General features: G+C 40.2%; 2 protein-coding genes across 3 annotated transcripts in view; both read left to right on the top strand.

Moving 5' to 3' along the window:
- LOC145455894 (G-protein coupled receptor GRL101-like) overlaps window positions 1-20,939 on the top strand; it is a 70,946-nt gene that overhangs the window by 13,328 nt on the left and 36,679 nt on the right. For both annotated transcript variants that reach the window (XM_080333922.1, XM_080333920.1), the window contains exon 8: window positions 70-254. In XM_080333922.1, the coding sequence (XP_080190048.1) occupies window positions 70-254 (185 nt within the window). The remainder of the gene's footprint in view (window positions 1-69; window positions 255-20,939) is intronic.
- On the top strand, window positions 12,562-20,379 carry LOC145455898 (relaxin receptor 2-like). Its single transcript, XM_080333927.1, has 3 exons — window positions 12,562-13,162; window positions 15,768-16,081; window positions 18,713-20,379. The coding sequence occupies exons 1-3, from the start codon at window positions 12,975-12,977 to the stop codon at window positions 18,811-18,813; spliced, it is 603 nt and encodes a 200-aa protein (XP_080190053.1). The 5' UTR covers window positions 12,562-12,974; the 3' UTR covers window positions 18,814-20,379.

Genomic DNA, 20,939 nt, shown 5'->3' with positions numbered 1-20,939 from the left:
CAACATCCAACAATAGTCCATGATTTTTCGTTGTAATGGAATTCTGTTATGCAATCTTTTCTCTTGCAGATTTCGGTTATTACCAACAGCGCAATGTTTAACCATCTTACCATGATAAAACACATACCGCGTAACGAATACGGCGAATGGATAGCTCCATGTAATGTGGTTTCAACCATATTGATAATAGGATCGGAACAATCAGTTTTCACTCTGTTTCTGATAACATTTTTACGGGTTTATGGTATTTTCAGGTAAGACATAGGACTGCTGTAGAGTTGTGTTTAAATCACCAATATTTAAAATAGTGTAATTGTAGTAATTGACCAATTGCTTCACTTTCGTGCGTTATTGTCATTGTTTTAAATATAAGCAGATCATCTTGGATCATGAAAGTATTTACAAAATCGAGTATACAGCAGTTTATATTCAAAATGTATAATAATTCTGATTTTCTGATAATGTAGGTGCAGGTCAAGTTCATGCAATGTTATTGCAAGTCGGTGCGTATAATTGCCATGAGTTATACCAGTTATGAAATGCAACTATGGCAGTCGCATCTGATTACCAACTCTACGTCTCTGGAAAGAGATTTGGCAACTGTAACACAGGGCTGTATTTAAGGTTGCAGTTAAAACAAACATTTTTCAAACATTTCTAAAACGTAATTTTATTGTTTTCTTACCATCCTGTACCAATGGTCTATATCTACGTGCTATAACTGTAGAACCGACACCGATTTCGGGGTTTGCAACTGTGCCCCTGACCCCCCTCATTAATATAATTCACGTCTGCGTCGGTAAATATGATCGGGGAACGGGAATGCATGGCTATCAATTCTTATCCTCACTCTGCTCACGTAATCTGATTTACCGGTACAGCTATGAGTGAGGTGTGTTTGAAAAGGTAGGACACCTCAATAATAATTAAACGTCTCCGGGTGTATACCGTTGGCAGGAACGAAACAGCACTTTGCCAGGTTCCCAAAAAACACTTCAGTGTGGGGTTCCCATAGGGTGATAAACCGACCCCTCATCACGTTGTTCGCTTTTGCCACGAAATTATAGTTTTACTGTTTAGCGATCAAGCGCGAAGCGCGAAAATTTTCGATAATTCATGATAAAATCGGTCAATGAGTCAGGTGTCTTTGAAACCGTTGAGCCCCACATAATAATTAAATGGGATGGTCTTTGTCTGCCAAGTCAGGAACATTCGGCGCCAGTCATTTAGGCGCCTATGGACAATTAAACCTCTATGTATTTGTATATATAACGAAGTTTTCAGCCAGCATAAAGGCAGTCCATTGCGGCCAAGGTTTTCTCGCTGCCGATCGTTCTGGGACACTTCTTGGATTCGCATGTTACATGGCTCTAAACTTTATATGTCTTGGTGCGTCGTAGCGCGGTAATGGTCAACGTCGATATGCCCGTTTCTATGAATCTTGCCTATTTATTATTGGGGGAAGGATACCAAATAATCAAGAGAGTTGGCAACTTGAAATCGCGCCCATTGCGAATTTTTTTTAAAAAAGTCGCATAAATTTTCAAAAAATACTTTATAATTTATGCTAATTAACGAAATAATTTTGGCCCCCTTTTCGAGCTCACCCCCCCCCCCAATTGGGGGTTTGGGGTGCGGCAGTCACGACCGTGAATACATGTCTACGGCCTCGAGCGAGACAAAAAATACCGTCCTTTCATAATTGCAAATACAGTTTTACTCAATTCTGGAAATCAAGAATATTTAATGTGCTATTTTATCATTTTTAGTTTTGTGGTGACACTAAATCGCGCGAAGCGCGTAAAAAGATATTTCAGGTTAAATGAATTTCCCTCAAAATGTTATGTTTTTGCTCATTGAACAAAATTACTAAAGAATTGAAGGCATGGTCCCTATTCCCCTCTATCTAATAAATATAGCACAAAAAATAATAGTTCGTCACCTTCCGTTTTGGCAACATTGCTCCAGGTTTATCATGCTTTTATTGCTCGGGTAGCTGTTCCGTAAAAATAAGCAAGTTCACTTGCGATCTCATTGACTTGAATCGATGACGATGGAATGTTTTGTTACTAGAGATTTGAAATAGCATTTGAACATACCTCCAGCAAATAAAAAGCAGGGCTGGGCACAATGATTTGAGCACTCGAATCTGAATCGAGTATTAATTTCAATAATTCGAGTCGAGTAGTAAAAAACGATTTTTTCGAGTACTGAAATTATACGCTCCTGGCCACTGAAAGTTAATTTGCTGACGAGAATTATAGTTTTGATGCTATTTTCCAATGAGGAAGCCTTGAAACCTTTATTAGTCGTGTCGCAGCATACGATACATAGCACAAAGCTACGAACGTTACTGGAGATAACACATTTACGAAGTCATGATCATCCCACAATATCGTCAAGAAGTGCAATTAAATCGGTATAGTCGAAAAAATACCAAAGTATCTATGATGTGACGGATAACAGGCATATATTCTTCGTGTTGGCATAAAAGAATCATATTTGAACTTTAAAATAGTATATTCTGGTGTGACGTCATAATGAGTGATGCTCGAATACTCGACTCTCGACTCGCAGCGCAATACGTGATTCAGAATCGAATCACTCAGGTACTCGATTTTGCCCAGCACTAATAAAAAAGACAGCCAAAAGGAACATACGCTCGGAAATAACTTTGACTACTTGACACTTCGGAAATGAAATGGAACATTTAGTAAATCCGTTACAATTCTAAAGCAAAATTCCAGGGAAGCGAGTGGTGCAGTGTGCTAAGCGACACCGTCACGACACCAATGGTTGTTGGTCCCAGTCTCGGCTTCACCAAGTTTCTACGTGTCGGAGGTTTTTCTGGGCTCCTCATCGCCGACCTCACTGCGATTGCAGTGACTTCAAAAGCCCAGAAAGTACAGTAAGCCGTGCTTGGAAATCGGCAGCAAAGATTCGAAGAATGAGTGTGTGGAAGAGACAGAGCATGAAAAGCCGCGAAGAAAAAATGCGTTGAACTGTTGAAATTGCCATTGTGTCATTGTCGTGGAGCACAAAGCCTCATAAGGCTATAAGCACCACTGCCCTATCTTATAAATCAATACAATAAAGCAAAATTCCATCCTATAAATTACAAAATTCCCCCCAAGGGAGAATTCCCGCCCCGGTTGGTAATCACTGTGCTGTATAACTTGTTTTGAGCTAATATATGTAGCAAGTATAGAAACCGTTTCAATGGGTTGCTTTGTTTGGAATACTTTCATGTTAAAGTGGATAGCTGGGTCCAGTACTACATTCAATGTGAGCAAAGATCTCTGCCACATTCTCAATTGATTTACTAGCTGCACAGGACAATAAATTAAATCCCATTACAATTAACTGCCACGTATATTACCAATCGCGGATTTTACCTAGGCTCCTCCTCGCCACCTCATCCGCGTCAGCGGTGTCTTACAAAAGCCTAGAGGTGGGCCGTGCTATAAGTCGGCAGTTACGGAAAATAAGAAGAATATCGGCCTGGTGTAAATGACCATAGTAGTCGACAAACACCATGAATACCCCAAAACAAACAAACCAATCGCGGATGTGAATTCGGGAAGTGTACATCGAGCTGGAACCAGGTGGTATGAGTCCGTGCCCGATGTTTGTTTGTGGTAATAATGGTGTCTGTCGACTACAACGGTCATTTACACCAGGCCGATCATCTTTATTTTGATTCCGTATTTGCCGACTTCTAGGACGACCCCCTTCTAGGATTTTTAAGACACCGAAGAATAAGATGGCGAGGAGTACCCGATGTTTGTTATAGCGATTTTGACCTGATTCCGAATATACCACATACAATTATTACATAGTTAATTATAGTTGAGTGGTCCTCGGGCGCGATTCAAACGCGAAATTTTTCTAATAGTGAAGTCCCAACCCGAAAAAGAGCAACTGGACTTCGTCCTTTGACCCATTGTTTTTACTACAGTCAATAAATTATGTGGGGGGCAGACCTAGGCAATTTTTAAAAGAAGCGCTGGAGGAAAAAGGTTAAGAATCACTCGCGTAAGGTAATCCTCGTGGAAATTGTCGGCAAACCGGCAGAAGATATTGATTTTATGGAATCAGTATAGCATTTGATTGTTCCAGTTGATACATTTGCTGATGCTTGAAGAGTCGCCCTGCAATTCAGCATCTTGGCCTTATGTGGCATGAGTCGTCGCAATAGCATACATTATTCACGGAAATGTATAGAGTGCGACTTATAGGTTCGCGTCCACGTTCGCGTTCACATATTACCTTTAAAAAAACTTCCGCGTTCACAAGAAGCAGAACCTTTCAGGGGTTCGCACCATCCTCAATGAACACTATAATGGTAATGTGTAGGGCGATTTTCTTTTTGCATGTAAAAAAAATTGTGTCAATATTGTAGCGTTAGGTCAGAAAATTGTCAAAATTGTTTACCAAGTCAAAAAACTTTTGCAACCTACCTTTCGTTTGTATCGAGAATGTTTACACTGTAGTGAACTCATCATTTCCCTTTTTGCATCTTATATAGCCTACTTTATAGCTCTACCGTTGTAAACGGCCAATTGTCTGCTCATTGTGAACCATAAACAGTCAAATGAAACAATAGGTTGACAGTGTGTCATATTCAACGTACCGTATTATCCCAACTGAAGCAAGACTGCACGGGCATTGGTTCTTATATCAAGAAGCGCATGATGAAAAATTGTGATGTAGATAACATTGTCAGAATGAAGCTACACGGCGTGTCACCAGCAGTGTACACGCAACTTAAGTGTTGCCAGCCAACAACTGCTGGTGTTCAACATTCTTTTTCCATTTTTGGCAAGCTACCTCGTAAGTATAGACACTTCCTACCCGAGAATGTAGGAAGGCGTCTTTCGCTGTACTATAAATATTATTTATGTCTACCATAATGCGTGATGCAATTACTGGAATTTTTCATAGGTACTGATTTCGTTAAAATGAAGTTTTTTTATGTAAAATTTGATAGATTTTGGGTAAAAAAAGTTTTTTCAGGCCAGAGTACTTCGTAAGGACAGACAGTTCCAACCGGAAATGAAGATAAGTGGTTCAATTCTACCATTATCTGCGAAATCACCAAATTTATATACACGACGTCAAAATAATTTTGTCAAAATTAAACTTTTTAAAGTAAAAAAAAATGGTTAAAATACTTTTTTAGGTCAAAATCTTAAGGGTTTTAGGTAAAAAAAATCGCCCTAGTTATCATCCATTTTTGGCAATTGGCAGCCATTCCTTAGGGCAATGACTGAAATTCTCGTCTGCTAATGGTAATTCATAAATTTTGTATATATTTAGTACATTCATGTGTGCATTGTGTGAAGATAACTTGTTACAGTGCAGACTAAGATTGCTATCACAACAAACATGCACAACTCTGGACGAACAGATACTAGGATTTGCTCGTTGCAACAACGACGCCGACTGATATAAAATTCTGAAATTGTGCCGAATTTCGGTCGTACGGCTAAATCTTGATTTTGAGGTAGACACGTTTAATGAATTGAAAATTTAATCATATATCGACAAAAGAGAATACATACCTTCGTTATAATGGAAGCTTCACAGAGAATTACAAATTACTGCATCAGTCAACAATTCCTTCTGTTGATCTAAAATGTATGTCATTGCAGACCGTTTAATCGAGTATCGGTGAATTATTCCGTGATTGCACTTTTCGTTTCATGGATTATATCGATTTTCGTTGGGATTTTTCCATTGATATCTTATTTCGAAGACATATTCCTGATATACATTACGTAAGTGTACTCTACTCGACATGTGTGCCTCATTTTACTCGTAACTATAAGCGTAGGCCATTGATAACTAATATTACACATATGCTAACTCAATATGTCTTTAAAAGGTTCACTTTTCGTGTTCTGTGTGTTAAGCTCAAAACTTTGGACGTTCGCGTTCACAAACGATCGTTGATATGTTCATTACTGTGAACCTCGTCAAAAATTATAGCATCAGAACATTGGTTCCAACCATCTCATATCGTTGAACGTCGGCTATATCTGATGGTAATTGTCCGTAGGCTCATACAACATGTTTTTGGAAAGTATTTCCACAATTATGGCATTATTTTACTACTTAAAAAACACAATTTTTTTCAAAGGCCTCTTTTTAAAACACTTTTTGAAACATGTTTTAATCAACGTGTTTTAAAACACCGTTTGTTTTAAATGCAACTCTATATAGAAAGCCATTTCTCGTCGATAATGATCACGATAATATATGGATTTGAGAACAGCATTGTGATACAGGCGCCGTGATGTCTTCTTCTCTCTGATCAATTAACACACGGTGCAATCCTTAATTGATATTTCAATGCGTTCGATTAGGGCGCTATAGGCTACCCCAAATTTACCAACGTAGCAATTCATTAGGGTTGTGTACATGGTAAATGCCGATAATGCAAGTCTTCTCACTTCGATGAGCTTACGAGCAAGCTCTATTCTCGCACGCAGCACACATACGTATATAATAAGTTAATGACATACAGTCACTAAAAATTGACGTTTAAGTAGCGGGGAATCTCGGCAGACTGGAACCGCGAGCCACATCATCATGTAAGACGACAAACTGTCCGTGGGCCCGGCTCCGGCCCACGGGCCGTTACCCGTCCTTGATGTAGCAATAATCAAAAGCCGAATACTTTGTCCGGTCCGGCTTACAGGCCGTTAAGACGTAATCTTATATTCCGTTGCAAGTCCTCGTCGAAATCGTTGGCAAAGCGACGGAAGATATTGATTTCATGGGATTATCATAGGATTTGATTGCTACAGTTGATACATTTGGTGACGTTTAAAAAGTCAGCATGTACTTCAAGATTGCGGCATAATGTGCTCTGAGTCGTCGCTAGGTATCGTGTACATTAATATATCACTTCACTGAAATGTAGGGTTGGAATTAGCAATATGACGTCACGTGACGTCATAGGTTCACGTACACGTTCACACAGAACCTTTCAAAAAGGTTCTCGTTCACACGGATCTGAACCTTACCGGGGTTCGCACCATCTCTACACGCATTTTGACCGCAAACCTCTGGAAAAGTTGGAATTGTGATTCCGCATTCCAATCGTTAGACCTGATATAAATAAATATATTACTGTATTAGACTATGTCCATGTTATCCAGATTACCCTGTGTGTGTCATATCTCACTTTTTGTACATGTAGGCTATTTATCATAAACATGCATGCATTATGGGTTTTTACGTTGGGGTTATCACGTCATCCTTTAGGTGGATTTGTCCCCTTTTCTTCAGGTTTTTTAAATGTCCTCCGAGGACGCCTAAATGTCCTGCTTTTTGAGATTTTGTCCTCTTTTTTGAGAATTGTGGTCAAATCGTCTGCCAAATTGGACTGAGATACCGTAAATCATCACCGAAGTAAAGCTCCGGCGGATATTGCTGGAGCTGAGCCGGAGAGTTGACCTTTTTTTAGAGTCAACCGACTACGAAGTGGGAAAAATTTACCGTTTTATCAAGACTTTTCACCGGTATTCGAAGTTTGAAAATTTTCAAATAGTGTTCTCCTTTCCCGACTCCAAAATATGGTAACCCCTTGTTGTACCCTTCGATAGAACTCAATACGATCGGTTCCAAGGCTTTTAATAACATAAAAGTAAGCTAGTGTATCTGAATACAACATGGCAACAATAAAGAGTTAACGTAGGTAGGCCCTACAACTAACAGAAGCGACGCCACACCCAACTAGTACGAATGAATAGTCCCGACGTGAAGGTTATCAGAAGCAATCAGTATAGACACCCACTAGTGGTCAAAAGGGACTGATACACCATAGTGTCCTATATGGAGTCGACACAGGCAAATCTCACGCCTCAGTGAAATTGTATCACGTCACGATTTCCATTTGGCTACAGGCAATTTGACGGTCATTTTTTACCGGCTTGACAAGCATCAAATTTGGTAAAAGGGGTATCAATCGAAGGCCGACTCTGCACTGATTACGAAAATATAAATTTTATTCTGCTCGTGTCCCTGGAACTCCCACAATCAGCCTCGAATTTTTCATCTGTTATGGAGATTGGCAACAATGGTGTCTGGCTCTTTTTCTGTTGAGCTACTCTCTCGTTTCGCCAGACAGCATTGGTACGTCCTGAGCTACTCTCTCGTTTCGCCAGACAGCATTGTTGCGTCCCAATGCCAATCTCCATAACAATGAAAAATTCGAGGCTGATTGTGGGAGTTCCAGGGCCACGAGCGGGATAAAATTTATATTTTCGTAATCAGTGTATAGAGTCAGCTTTCGATTGATACCCGTTTTACCAAATTTAATGCTCGGCAAGTCGGTCAAAAATGACCGTCAAATTGCCTGTAGCCAAATGGAAATTGTGACGTGATACAATTTCACTGAGGCGTGAGATTTGCCTGTGTCACACCATATAGGACACTACGGATACACCACAATCTCCCCCACCAACAAAAGAAAAGTAATTATTTAGAGGATTGTCCATATCGTTCAGGCTCGCGTTTGATTCTGGTTGATCTTCTCAAAGGCGGAGGGTCAACAACAACTTCTTGCGAAGTTTCTAAAGAATCTTCTTTATTGCTAACGTCAACCGTAGGTTCAACCAGAGACGAATCGTTGGCCACTGACCGGTCCGGTTCGGCAGCCCCATCATCAACTGGGTCGGGTTCAGTAGTAGGCGGATAAGGTGCGAGGACCTTGACTGAGACGGTAGATTCCACGCCAGATGGATGCCGGATCAAGGGATATTTGGAGTTAGCTTCGAGCAAGTCGACTTCGATTTCGAGCGGATCACTTTTGCTTCTTCTTGCGAAGTTCCTCAGCAACACGGAGCCTTCTTGGAGTCCCCATCATACTTCTACTGAAATTGAAAAATCTGTCGCGCGGACACGAATTAGTAGTAGTACACAGAAGCGAACGGATAGAGTGAAGGGCATCAGGCAACAGTTTCCCATGAACTTTCAGGCAATTTTCGTGAGGCTAAGACCGTTTTTACTGATCTCCAGAACGTTTGATTCAAACGCTCACATTGAGAGTTTCCAGTGGGATGGTACGAAGTAGTTTTGCTCGTTGCTATGCCTTTACGGGTAAGAAACGTCGTCACTTCCTTCGATAACAACGAGTTTGAACGATCGCTGTGCACATTTTCGGGCAGACCGAACAAGGAAAACAAATCAGTGAGACAATTAACAACGGTAGCTGAAGTCATATCTCGACATGGATAGGCAAATGGAAATCTGCTGTATTCATCAATAATTACAAGCAGATACTTTCGAGGTCCTTCAACAGGGCCTTTGAAATGAATACTTATTCTCTCCCAAGGTCTGGTCGATTTGATGAGACGGTGATGGACATTGGATTTATAGAATCGCGGTTTGATTTCTGAGCATATTTTGCAGTTAGCGCAGATCTTTCTGACTTCATCTATAGATAAAGGCAAGTTGTTCGCTCTGATAAAACGGTTCAACCGTCGTACTCCGGGACGAGCAAGAGCTTCGTGCACCTGACGGAGACAAGCCAGAATTTGGCAACGAGCAGCAGACACGAGAAAATGTATCCGGAACAACATTCTCAGTACCCGGGCAATGAATATCACACTTCAAGGCGCTCAATTCGAGTTTCCACACCGACAACTTAGCGTGTTTGATTCTACTAGCGTGAGTTTTGCTGAATATGAACGACAACCCTTTTTGATCGGTAACGAGGAGGAACTTATTGCGGTGAAGCAAGTATCCCGATATTCGTATGGCCTCAATAATAGCGAGGGCCTCTTTTTTAACAATATTGTATTTTGACTCGCCTTTGGAAAGAGTATGCGACATAAACGCTACAGGTCTGCCTCTTTGACTTAATATGGCGGCGATAGCCACGTCCGAAGCATCACAGGCAACCTCGAAAGGTTCGTCGTCATATATACAACTTATAGGCAAGCACCTATAAGGCTATTTTTCAACGATTTGATAGCCTGGAGCTCTTCGGTTTTCAACGGAAATTCAATGTTTCGAGTCAATGGTTTCACTTTCTCCGAAAACGAGGGTATCCATTTCGAATAATCGGCAAACATACCTAAGCAGCGCTTTAAACATTTTGCATTGTTAGGAATGGGCATATCCATCAAAGGTTTCAAATGGCAAGGATCAGGCTGAATTTTTTTATGGGAAATAAAGTACCCCAGGAGCGATAACTTTTCAACTGAGAACGCACATTTCTTTTCATTCAGAGTCAGCCCGTCAGCCTTGGCTGACGTCATAAAACGTTCCAACCTCTTATCGCGTTCTTTTCTATTTTTTCCATAAATAGTAACATTGTCCAGGTAAGCAATAGTTGCTTGCAGGTTATGATTTTGGATAAAATTGTCTATGAATGGCTAGAAAGCTGCGATGCCATTTGTTATCCCAAAAGGCAATCGACGATTTTGGTGTAAATTACCGTCGGCGTCGAAAGCAGTTAAAGGACGGTCGGAAGGGCAAAGAGGCACCTGATGATAGGCGGATTTCCGACCGATTGTGCTATATACCGTTCCTTTAGCGACTTCATTAACAATATGCTCGATTCTAGCGAGCGGATACGCATCCATGGGCGTATATCTATTAATAGTCCGAGAATAGTCGATAACTAACCGCTTTTTATGGCGTTCATCTTTCGTCACTAGAACCTGTGCCCGCCACGGAGAGACGGACTTTTCCATCACATCTTCTTGCAGTAATCTTGACAGCTCTTCTTTGATGAATTGGGCGTCATCGGTGCAATAATTTCGTGATTTCACAGCGATGGGATCGACATTTCTATCAACGAAGTGGAATGTCTTTGGCGTCTCTGTAATCTTAGAGGCAGCGACGGAACAGTGAGAATCACCGATGATCAAGTCGTTCGAGGCCCGTTGAACTTGAAAATGATGTTCTTGCGAGTTTTCAGGAACTCCAATCCTAAGATCACATCCGCTCACAAGTTGCTTACGACTCCGAAACGTGTTTCGCTGTATTTATGATCCTGTATTTTGAATGACGAAGTAACGTGCCCCAATACTTTAGAGGTGGAATCCTTCGATGCCGGAGTAATAGTGGATTCCGGTCCGTGCAGAGGGAGTGCAAGAGAATTAGCAAAGGACCGTTTCATAAAGCATTCGTAGTCGACCAGCGCCTCTATAGTCAATCCAGCTATATTGATAGTGATAGCCCAGTATCTGAGTGATTTCGGTACTCCAATCAACAGGGAAGCGAGGTCCGCCACTTCGACGGAATCAAACGTTACGGCACCAGTTCCACCGGCGGCAAGAGAAGCCAAATGAGAGGCTTCATCAGAATCATACGCTGGAGCAGCGATCTTCCTATTTTGAGTGCCACTCTTGCATACCTTACCGAAATGGCCTTTATATCCACATTTATAGCAATCGGCGTTTTTCGCGGGACAGACCTTGCGCAGAGAATAATGTTGACTGCCTCAATATTGGCAATTTTTGTACGCTTTCGTGACGAGCGCGCCGGTTACCTCCGGCGATATTTTGACTTGATCACCATTAGACCACCGTAGTAGGCGAACGTAAGCCAGCAATCAAGGCGTCGCGAACTGCTTCCTTCTCATGCTGGTCGGAATTTACAGCCGCGAACATGCAATCTTTAGTGAGAGTTAGCAATTTTAGCGAAAAGTCCTTGACGCTTTCTCCTTGCTCCTGACGAGAGGTTGCCAAGAGGTGTCTGGAGTAGATCAAATTGTTGTACCCTTCGATAGAACTCAATACGATCGGTTCCTAGGCCTTTGTTAACATGAAAGTAAGCTAGTGTATCTGAATACAACAGGGCAACAATACAGAGGTAATGTAGGTACAACTAACATAAGCGACGCCACACCCAACTAGTACGAATGACATGAATAGTCCCGACGTGAAGGAAATCAGAATCAATCAGTATAAACACCCACTAGTGGTCAAAAGGGACTGATACACCACACCCCTTTTTTACGCAGGCTGTAACACCAGAACAAATTGTTTTTATTTTGGTTGCAGGCAAACGGAAAAACCTTTGCTAAATTTAATACACCGCCGCCAAGTGGATGAAATCAACACTTCGCTTCAATCTTTTTACAAAAGTGTTGACAAGTCAAGATGCGTCTGAAGTTGATTGATACCGGCATGCAGAGTAATGGACATATGATACAAATTTATCGCATTGCGATTTTTGTCGTCAGGGTCGTCGTCTCGCCTCACGTCTTCTCGCTAGCAGGCGGTATCAAAATACACCACGCAATAGACAACTCGAAATTAATCACAACATTGCACGGGTAAAGTTGCCATTTGACGCCTACAGTGGACAGTGAAAGGAATGCTGAGTCTCTTTAGCTGTACACTAATAATTGAGTGTATCATATGCACTTTCCCGGACTTCCTTTCGATGTTAATTGGGTCACCACCATAATTGATATAGTTCAGCCTACTGGACTACGCAGTTTACTTTTATATTGGACACTTGTAGTTTTTCGCACGATGACAGTAGTTGTTATAAAAATGGGAAAACAATATATAAATTTGTTCGTCTAATACGCCAATTCCAAAACTATTATCTTACTATTGATCATTCCTAATAGTTTAGATTTGGTCATTACTAGACCGAAATGGTATTTTAAGGTCGCGACTCAATTTCCGATTTGAAAATGTTCCACGATCCAACCCTAAATCTGTCAAGATGATTACTGAAAAGAGATCGGAACCTTTGCGTGACCCTTTAAGATGACAGACAAAGGATCGCCAGGTTGAAAACCACTGTTCTATGCCGGCGAATTTCCGTACTTGTTAACGATGACATAGCAGACTAGCGCACCTGGTTCAACGCACATATCCATCGAGTACATGTCCATTCTGACGATCATATTTATACCTATATAATGTAATTGAAACCGTTAACTGTACACCCTTTTTAACTACAGGCCATCTGGAAAATAGGCCACGCTTCGTTACTACATGAATAAAGTTTTAAACGTCAGCACTTCGATTCCAATCGGATATTACCACGGCCGTGGTCTTTGTATGCCTAATTTCTACCCGGAGAAGGAAGAGAAATCAGTGCCGTTCACCCTGACAATATTCGTACTCAATGCAGTACTTTTCGTTTTGATGGTGGTTGGATACCTTTCGATCTACGTGAACTGGTCAGTTGAGTTTGTTGTGTAAACTGTGGCGTCGTTATTGTTTTGTTCCGGGTAAAAAATAGATATTGGTCGATATCTGACTAGAGGTGGTCAGTAATGAAGTACTTCTACTTTTTCGAAGTACTCAAGTAGTTTTCCGGTACTTCCACTTCGTAATTTTTGTGATTTACCTGCTTTTCGCTATTTTCATTTCGTCAAGTAGAATTATTATATTCCTTCAATTAGAGGGAGCCACTCAGAAATTCCGTGACTGTTTTCACAGATTACCAACAAAAATTAGGTTTTCACAATAGGTAATTAAAGCCCATAATTTTCGTCGCGTGTCGCACAAAGTAGATATGGAGTGACAAATATGTTGTCCCGAAAGTATCGCTGAATATAATGCAGGCAGCGGGTTCCGTTCACACCGCGTTGTCGCCCATATGACATGTTTCATCACCGAAAATATGACTCAGCAAAAGGATTGGAACCACCTTTCGCAATCGAGAATTTATCTATTTTATTGTAATCTAACAGCACATGACGTGTCCTAATCTGGAAAAGTGACTTTTTAAGTGTTAGACCTGTTTTAGAACACCAGTGTTGAAACTTTCTGGATAAATGACATGAAATATATTTCCGATTTTTAGAAATAGTATTTCCGTTTCTCATTTAATTCGCAGCATCATTACATAGAGTTATTATAATTATTTTCAGTTATTTTGTCTGGAAAACAAACATCTTGAAGTTTAAAACCGAGTGTGGTATCGGCAGAGGTGGTCAAAGTAGTCAAGAAAGCTATTCAAGTAGAAGTAGAAGTTGCGACTCAAAAATCCATTCAAGTACGAGTAGAAGTAGTCCATTTAAAACATCCTAAAACTACTTGAAGTAGAAATATAATTGACTGACTTTCAATCTACTCAATTAAGTAAGTAGTTGTGAAAACGATCGTAATTCATACGCATAGACTGTCAAAAGCTGCAAATTGAGCTATGCGAAAGGTGCAGAGCTTGAATCATATCGATAAATCCTAGGAGGTATAAATTTTTGACAGTATATGCATTCGTCCGCATCATGGGATTCAAATGATAGCATTGATATCGGAATGCGATACGAATCCTCTGTTTACTCGAATAGCCCGATGTAGAAAATATGGTATGGCACCCTTCCCCATATTATAAGGCCCATAGTTCCGTCGAAGAGGAACACGGAGAAGTGGTGTCGTATACGGTGTTAACACTTTGTGCGATTAGTAAACGTTAATGGAAAATATGGCTGATCGTAAAAATGCCATATAGTGTAGCTGTATTTTCAATATAGACATTACTACACCTACTTTTATGCTTCAACACGTATGTTCTCCAGACAAAAGACGGACACTAATTGGATCTCAAAGTACGATACTGGGAATTGAAAGAAAAATATAAGTACTACTACTACATATCGGACAATATATTTCATGTCTTTTGTGCAGAAAGTCTCATCAATGGTCTACTAAAACAGGTGTGAAGCTGAGAAAAAGTCAGAGTCCACTTTCCCAGATTAGGACACGCGTTGGGCTGCTAGAATACGATATGATTGGTAAATGCTATCGACAATGCGGTGTGAAGGGAACCAAGCAACCCGCTACCTAAATTATATTCACCGATACGTTCGGGATACCATATCAGTCTACTGTGCGCGAAGCGCAGCAAAAATTCTGATACTGATTCTGATACTCCGTGAAAACAGCCCCGAAATTACTCAGGCTATCTTTCTGATTGGAGGATTAAAATCCTTCTACTTGACAAACTGAAAATAGCGAAAAGTAAGTAAATAGATCACAATATATTACGAAGTAGAAGTAGCTGGAAATTATGTATACTTGAGTAAGTACCCAAGTAGCGGAAAACTACTTGATTACTTCGAAAAAGTAGAAGTACTTCGTTACAGACCGCCTCCGAGTATAGCCTATATTTTCTGGAATTGAAGTAACAGTATATGGCGTTTTTACGATCAGCCATGTATTTCGCGTATACTAATCGCTCGAACTGTTACCACCGTATCCGATCCAACTTCTCCGTATTGCTCATCGTCTAAACTACGTGCCCTTTAATAAGGGGGATGCACCACGCCATTGCATTTTCTGAAACATGGTGTCCAAGTCAACAAAATATTGGAATCGCTTTTCTTATCATTTGCACCGCAAGATGGGGTCGAATGCAAATTCTGTCGAAACCTTATACCCACTGGATTAGATCAATAATGTCTCTGTCTCTTCGTATAGCTCAATTTTCAGTTTTTGACAGTCCACGCGAACGTATTATGACTGTCTCGGAACTACATACTTAGATACATACATCAGTAGATTCAAAGTCAGTCAATTCTACTACTATTTCAAGTAATTTTAGGTTGCTTTTAAAAATTATACTTCTATTCGTACTTGAGTAGACTTGTTCGTCCCTACTTGCACGTGTACTTGTTGAGTATAACTTTCGTGACTACTTTGACCACCTCGGTATCTAACAGATAGAAATTTACCATTTTATATTTCATTGATACTCAATATTACACATACGCTAACTCCATATGTCTTTCATGTTACTTCACTCTGCATATTTGATTCCGAACATTTGATTTGGTTTAGGAAACAAAGTACAATTCAAACGAAATTAACGACACAAGCCGATGAGGAGTCTCGAAGACTCAAGAAAAGGATCTTCTTAATTCTAGCAACGGACTGCTTGTGCTGGATACCTCTATCCACAATTGGCATAACTAGCGTGTTCGTAGAAAAACCATCAGATCTCTTCAATAAAGATACTTTAGGCATAATCACCGTGACAATAGTCCTGCAAATCAACAGCGCCGTGAATCCGTTCATTTATTCGGCGGCACCGGCATATCTTTACCAGAAATTCGCAGTATTTTGGAGACGGAAAACTAGCCGAAGCACATCGGGTGGGTGTAAATGCTGATGCCGCAGACATATTGTGATACTTCGTGCTATTTCTGTTCTCCATCATGTGCCTGTGCAGGATACACGGTTCGATAAACTTTTGGGGTACAGTGTTTGGGCTACAGCGAATCCGACATATACTTTCATGGCTCCGAAGCGAACTATGTCATTGAATTGATTTTAGCAATAAGAACTACATAAATCATGATTATATATCGGTATACACGAAAAAATTGGCAATGTAAGAGAATCTGCAGGGAAATAATTTATACTATTCAATTTCTGTACCTCCAAGAATCTCCTAATTTATAAATAAATTTTAAGAAAAATATGTCATGATTTTTTATATTCGTAGTGAAATTTTCGTGATTCTTGAGTAATCAAAAATTGATTTACAAAGGCCACGTCGAAACGGCCATGTATCGTATTTCATTTCGAAAACGTCTTTCAAAATTTTAGTATTCTTTCCAATGAAGATATTTAAAAAATAATCTCGTGGTCAACTTTATAGTTTTAATCAATACGAGCTTTAAAACACACTTAAAACACACTGACGTAAATGACAATAACTATATCGACGTCCTCGTCAGTATCAGAAGTTGCCTCAATAAGCATAAGTTATAAATCACATCCTAAATGAAGCATTTAAAGTTTCGGATCAATAAGTCAGCTTTATGAACAATTAACCGACGCCCGTAGTGAGCACAGATAACCCCATGATGGTCGCTTCGTTTGATGCTTTATATCGATGGGAGGGGTAGGCGCACCCACGTCCTCCCGACCGCGATTGTAGTTATATGGAGAGCAAAATGTCGAACACTTGCAATTTAGTCTGCTTTAAGCAGCTCATATAGGCAGAGGTGGACGCCTCTTGGGTCTCGATGATTTTGTTTCGTGAAAATATTACTGGAGTACAAATACAAAAGATATTACGTATTGAATACAAGATTCCAAAAGATTCTCTAGCGCACTCTTGTGAACAACGATAGATGAAGGTATAAGAGCAGCATTATTTTTACTATTACTATTATTTGCACAACACAGTGGCGCTTATCGCCTTTTTCAGGCTTTGTGCACCACGACACGAATGTTTTGTAATTGCATCAGTTCTTTGCTTTTCGTAATCTTGCGGACGTCTTTCACACTCTTCTCTCGGTCAATCGCCAGGCTCTCTCGCTCCCATGCGTCCCCATCGTGGTCTCTGCTGCCGGCTTGTAGCACGACTCACTTTCGGTCTGGGCTTTTCAATGCACTGCAACCGCAGTGAGATCGGCGATGAGGAGCCTAGAGAAACCTCCGACACATTCACGTTGGTCCGAACCAGGATTCGAACCACTACCATTGGAGTCGAGACGCTGGTGCTTAACCAACTGTGCCACTCGCTTCCCCTATAAAAATAGCATAAAATGATAGGGCTGGTGTGAACCTCTGAAAGGTTCAGGTTCGTGTGAACGCGAACCTTTTTGAAAGGTTTAAACGACGCCAAATGTATCAACTGGGGCAATCAAATGATATCGTAGTCTCATAAAACCAATATTTTCGTCGCTTTACCAACAATTTCGACGAGGACTTGCAAGGACATATATACGGCTCAACGGTCTGGGCCAGACCGTACAATGTATTCGGCGTCTGAGTAGTACTATTGCTTGATATGTATCGGAGTGTCACTCTGGATTCAGTACTTGCTACCAATATTACCCCATTAAAAATTCACACAGAAGTAGTCAACACCCCAATCGCACGGATTTTTTTATGATACAATAAACATATGAAATCAAGATTGACCAGACACGCCTGCTAGATTTTTACATTAGACAGCGACATCAATTTCATTGATTAGTGGAATAAGAATCATTTGATAACCATACATGCTACATGTAGTGTATTTCGCTCTTGATGTTGTGTGATTAGATGTCAAACTCACAGCAGAGAGTCACTAAATATTCACAAACGGAAAGCTGGATATTTCGAGCAAACTTTTGTAACAAAGAAAGTAAAATGTTTGAGATTGGTGGGTGCATGCCCGTTTGGTGATGTTCATTTTTATGCTGCCAGCGCCATGCATAGAATGGTGCGAAGTTGAAATGCAAAGAATTTCAAAGAAAGATGTTATAATGACGTAAAAAATGGCAATCTATCAAAAAGGTTCACAGTCCAGAACTCACCAAGGTTCGTTTGTGAACGTGAACCTCTAAATGTCTGAGGTTCACACACAGAACGCGAAAGTGAACCTCACGCTCACACCATCCCTTTAAAATATGGTATCTATATGTTTGTTCTATATTGATTTTCATTGCGAATACAATCTTATCAGCGCCCATACTCATCGATCGTTGCTAATCGTTGTTGATCGACCTATTTCGCAAGTTCTCCGTGATACACTTCGAATTCCAGCATATCTAATGTTCCCAGATATCTAATTTGTTCCCATGAAAATCTCTCCACTTCTACATCGGTCTTTTTTTGACTCAGTGACTTATAGAGTGTATGTGTATACCTGACCGTAACATTTATTAACATCCATTTTGGTATCATATATCACTTTCCGATTTGCAAAAATACTTTTTGACATTTACAGTATATATAGGCTATTATCATCATGCATTAAAACATATGTATTCATTTATTTACAGTTAGCAATGATGTAGTGATGACGACTATGAGCAGGCAGGATGGTGCGATCACTTCCGATGAGACATGTCCGCAAGACGCTCGAAGTGCGAACCGTATATAACATTCATAGAATGCCAAGTGTCCGCGTAATTAATTTCAGGAGACGATGATGTCTGTTATTGTTCCGTTTGGACAATTCAATTTCCATTTCAATCTGATATATTTTATCAAATGAAAACAGCCGAGCCGCTGTTGTCACTTTTCATTTATATAGCTAATTCTGGCGTGTAGGATAATGTAGATATATTTTAATTCTACGAATAACCATCTTACTACATCATTTTCCCTTTGACGAATTTTAGCTACCTCCAACGTACAGCTTACGTCCCATTGTTCATGTTCATGCGTTCTTCGATTACCAGAACCTTCAAAATTCGCTTCGCCGTGAATGATGTAGTTGATGATCAAGTGGTGTATAAGTTAAGTCGGTGTCTTAACTGTTTCGCCGACATTCGTATTCATTTGCATGCATTTGACTGCTGGAATATTGAAACGCTTATATATGCTGGAGCCTATTGTAGGTAGGACTAACCCACATGTAACTGTTCAGAACCTTGTAAAATCTCGGAAAACACGCGTTAGGTTTGGATTATCTATATCGCTATGTTCATAAAAATTCTGATATCAGATCATATATTATAGCATTGAGATGGACTTAGTGATGCGGAGAGAGCATAGATAACGATGTTGTTGTAAAGCGATAGTCGAGTGATCGTATGATAAGCAAGCCGAAGCTTGATTGCTTGTTTGTTTTATCATTTGAGTTAATCACCTGGTGCAGTGGTTCTCAACCTGGGGGGCGCGGGAGGCTCTCAGGAGGAGGCGCGAGAAATTGACTAAGTATGTATGAATTCTGACTAAAAATGTGTTTCACAATCATTCTGAGAAGACGATTGTTAAAGATGAAACTTATTTCGTATTCAAAAAAGTTCGTCAAATTTTAACTCATGCAGTGGCGCTCAACGGAGTATAGGCTGATTTCAACTTCATTCGAGCAAAATTTTGATATTCTTTAAAAATTTGGAGCAGTTCCCACGTGTAAGTCATTCATTACTTCATAGTTTTGCCAGTAGCCCAAAGCTCGGTGCGATGGGTAGCTGCTGTTAATAGTTAGCGAACTGCACTAAATAAGACAGATTTAGATACAATATAAGTTGCCCGGTTTCGCCCTCACTTAAGCTACCATAAATCAACATAATTTAACTCAATTCCAAAACTGATCAAATTTAGCATGGCAGTACAGAACGACGCCGTGCTCTCTGTAGTCACCACCAGCATTAGGATTAGTCTCAGTGCAACCTACCTTGAAATAAATTGATGTCATGTTCAATGTTTATTTTTGCTATTTTCAAACAAGTTTGGGGAGATTTGTCAGAAATGCTAAAGACTCAACAACTGTTGTGTGGATCCAAACTTGGCTTAAGACATACCATATGTATACAATTAAATCAGGGATGGGCAACCTGCTGCCGTAGAATGGAATTTGTGCGGCCGTCGACACCTAATTCAATTAGTATGTGTGGGCATCGGCGACATGCAAATTGAAATTACGAATTCACTCCCAAATTTTTGAGAGATTTTAATTATTCTTGAAATTTTCTTCCCGCTCCGCGCAATTCAATATTACTTACTTACTTATATCACCGACACAATTGACAATCCTGATCGGGGGTCAAAAAATAACAACATGTCACAAAGTGACTAATAACATTTGGCCCTCCTGAAGATGCATTATCATTTATAACTTGCCATAAATTTTCGAAAGCACTCCCTCGATGAGCCCTACCGGTGAAATTGATCACATGGGCTGAGAGAGGATAAATATTTGATGGTAATATGTGATACTGCTACTATTAATTACGGAATTCATTCGTGAATCTGAAAATTTTCGCGCTCCGCGCGACATTAGGCAATCGCAGCATCTATTGATAACATTGCGACTCGTGATTCCGGTGCGTACAATAGATATATTAGTCCGGAGTTAACCGGGAATGGATATTGACAGATAAACATATGTATTTTGCGTCCAGTTAGCTCATTCCGGTTATGCTCTGGAATGCGGCCTTGGCTACATAAGTAATCGAAATGGGCCGTGATCAGTAAAAAAGTTGCCTACCTCTGTATTAGATGATGTGCTCTTTTTAACATGACGATGAGTATAGAAGGTCAGGGGGGCGCCATATTTTT

The sequence above is a fragment of the Botryllus schlosseri genome, chromosome 14 (genome assembly GCF_051294905.1).
Source record: "Botryllus schlosseri isolate E-star chromosome 14, Bs_hap1, whole genome shotgun sequence".
Taxonomy (NCBI): Eukaryota; Metazoa; Chordata; class Ascidiacea; order Stolidobranchia; family Styelidae; genus Botryllus; species Botryllus schlosseri.
Note: the sequence above shows the minus strand (reverse complement) of the source record. Positions and strands in the feature narration are given on the sequence as shown.

Bases quoted from the DNA above. Each gene is read 5' to 3' on its own strand.
- LOC145455898 (XM_080333927.1), top strand. From the start codon at position 12,975: ATGAATAAAGTTTTAAACGTCAGCACTTCGATTCCAATCGGATATTAC. The intron at 13,163-15,767 runs GTCAGTTGAGTT...GATTTGGTTTAG, and splicing joins CTTTCGATCTACGTGAACTG to GAAACAAAGTACAATTCAAA. The intron at 16,082-18,712 runs GTGGGTGTAAAT...ATTTATTTACAG, and splicing joins AACTAGCCGAAGCACATCGG to TTAGCAATGATGTAGTGATG.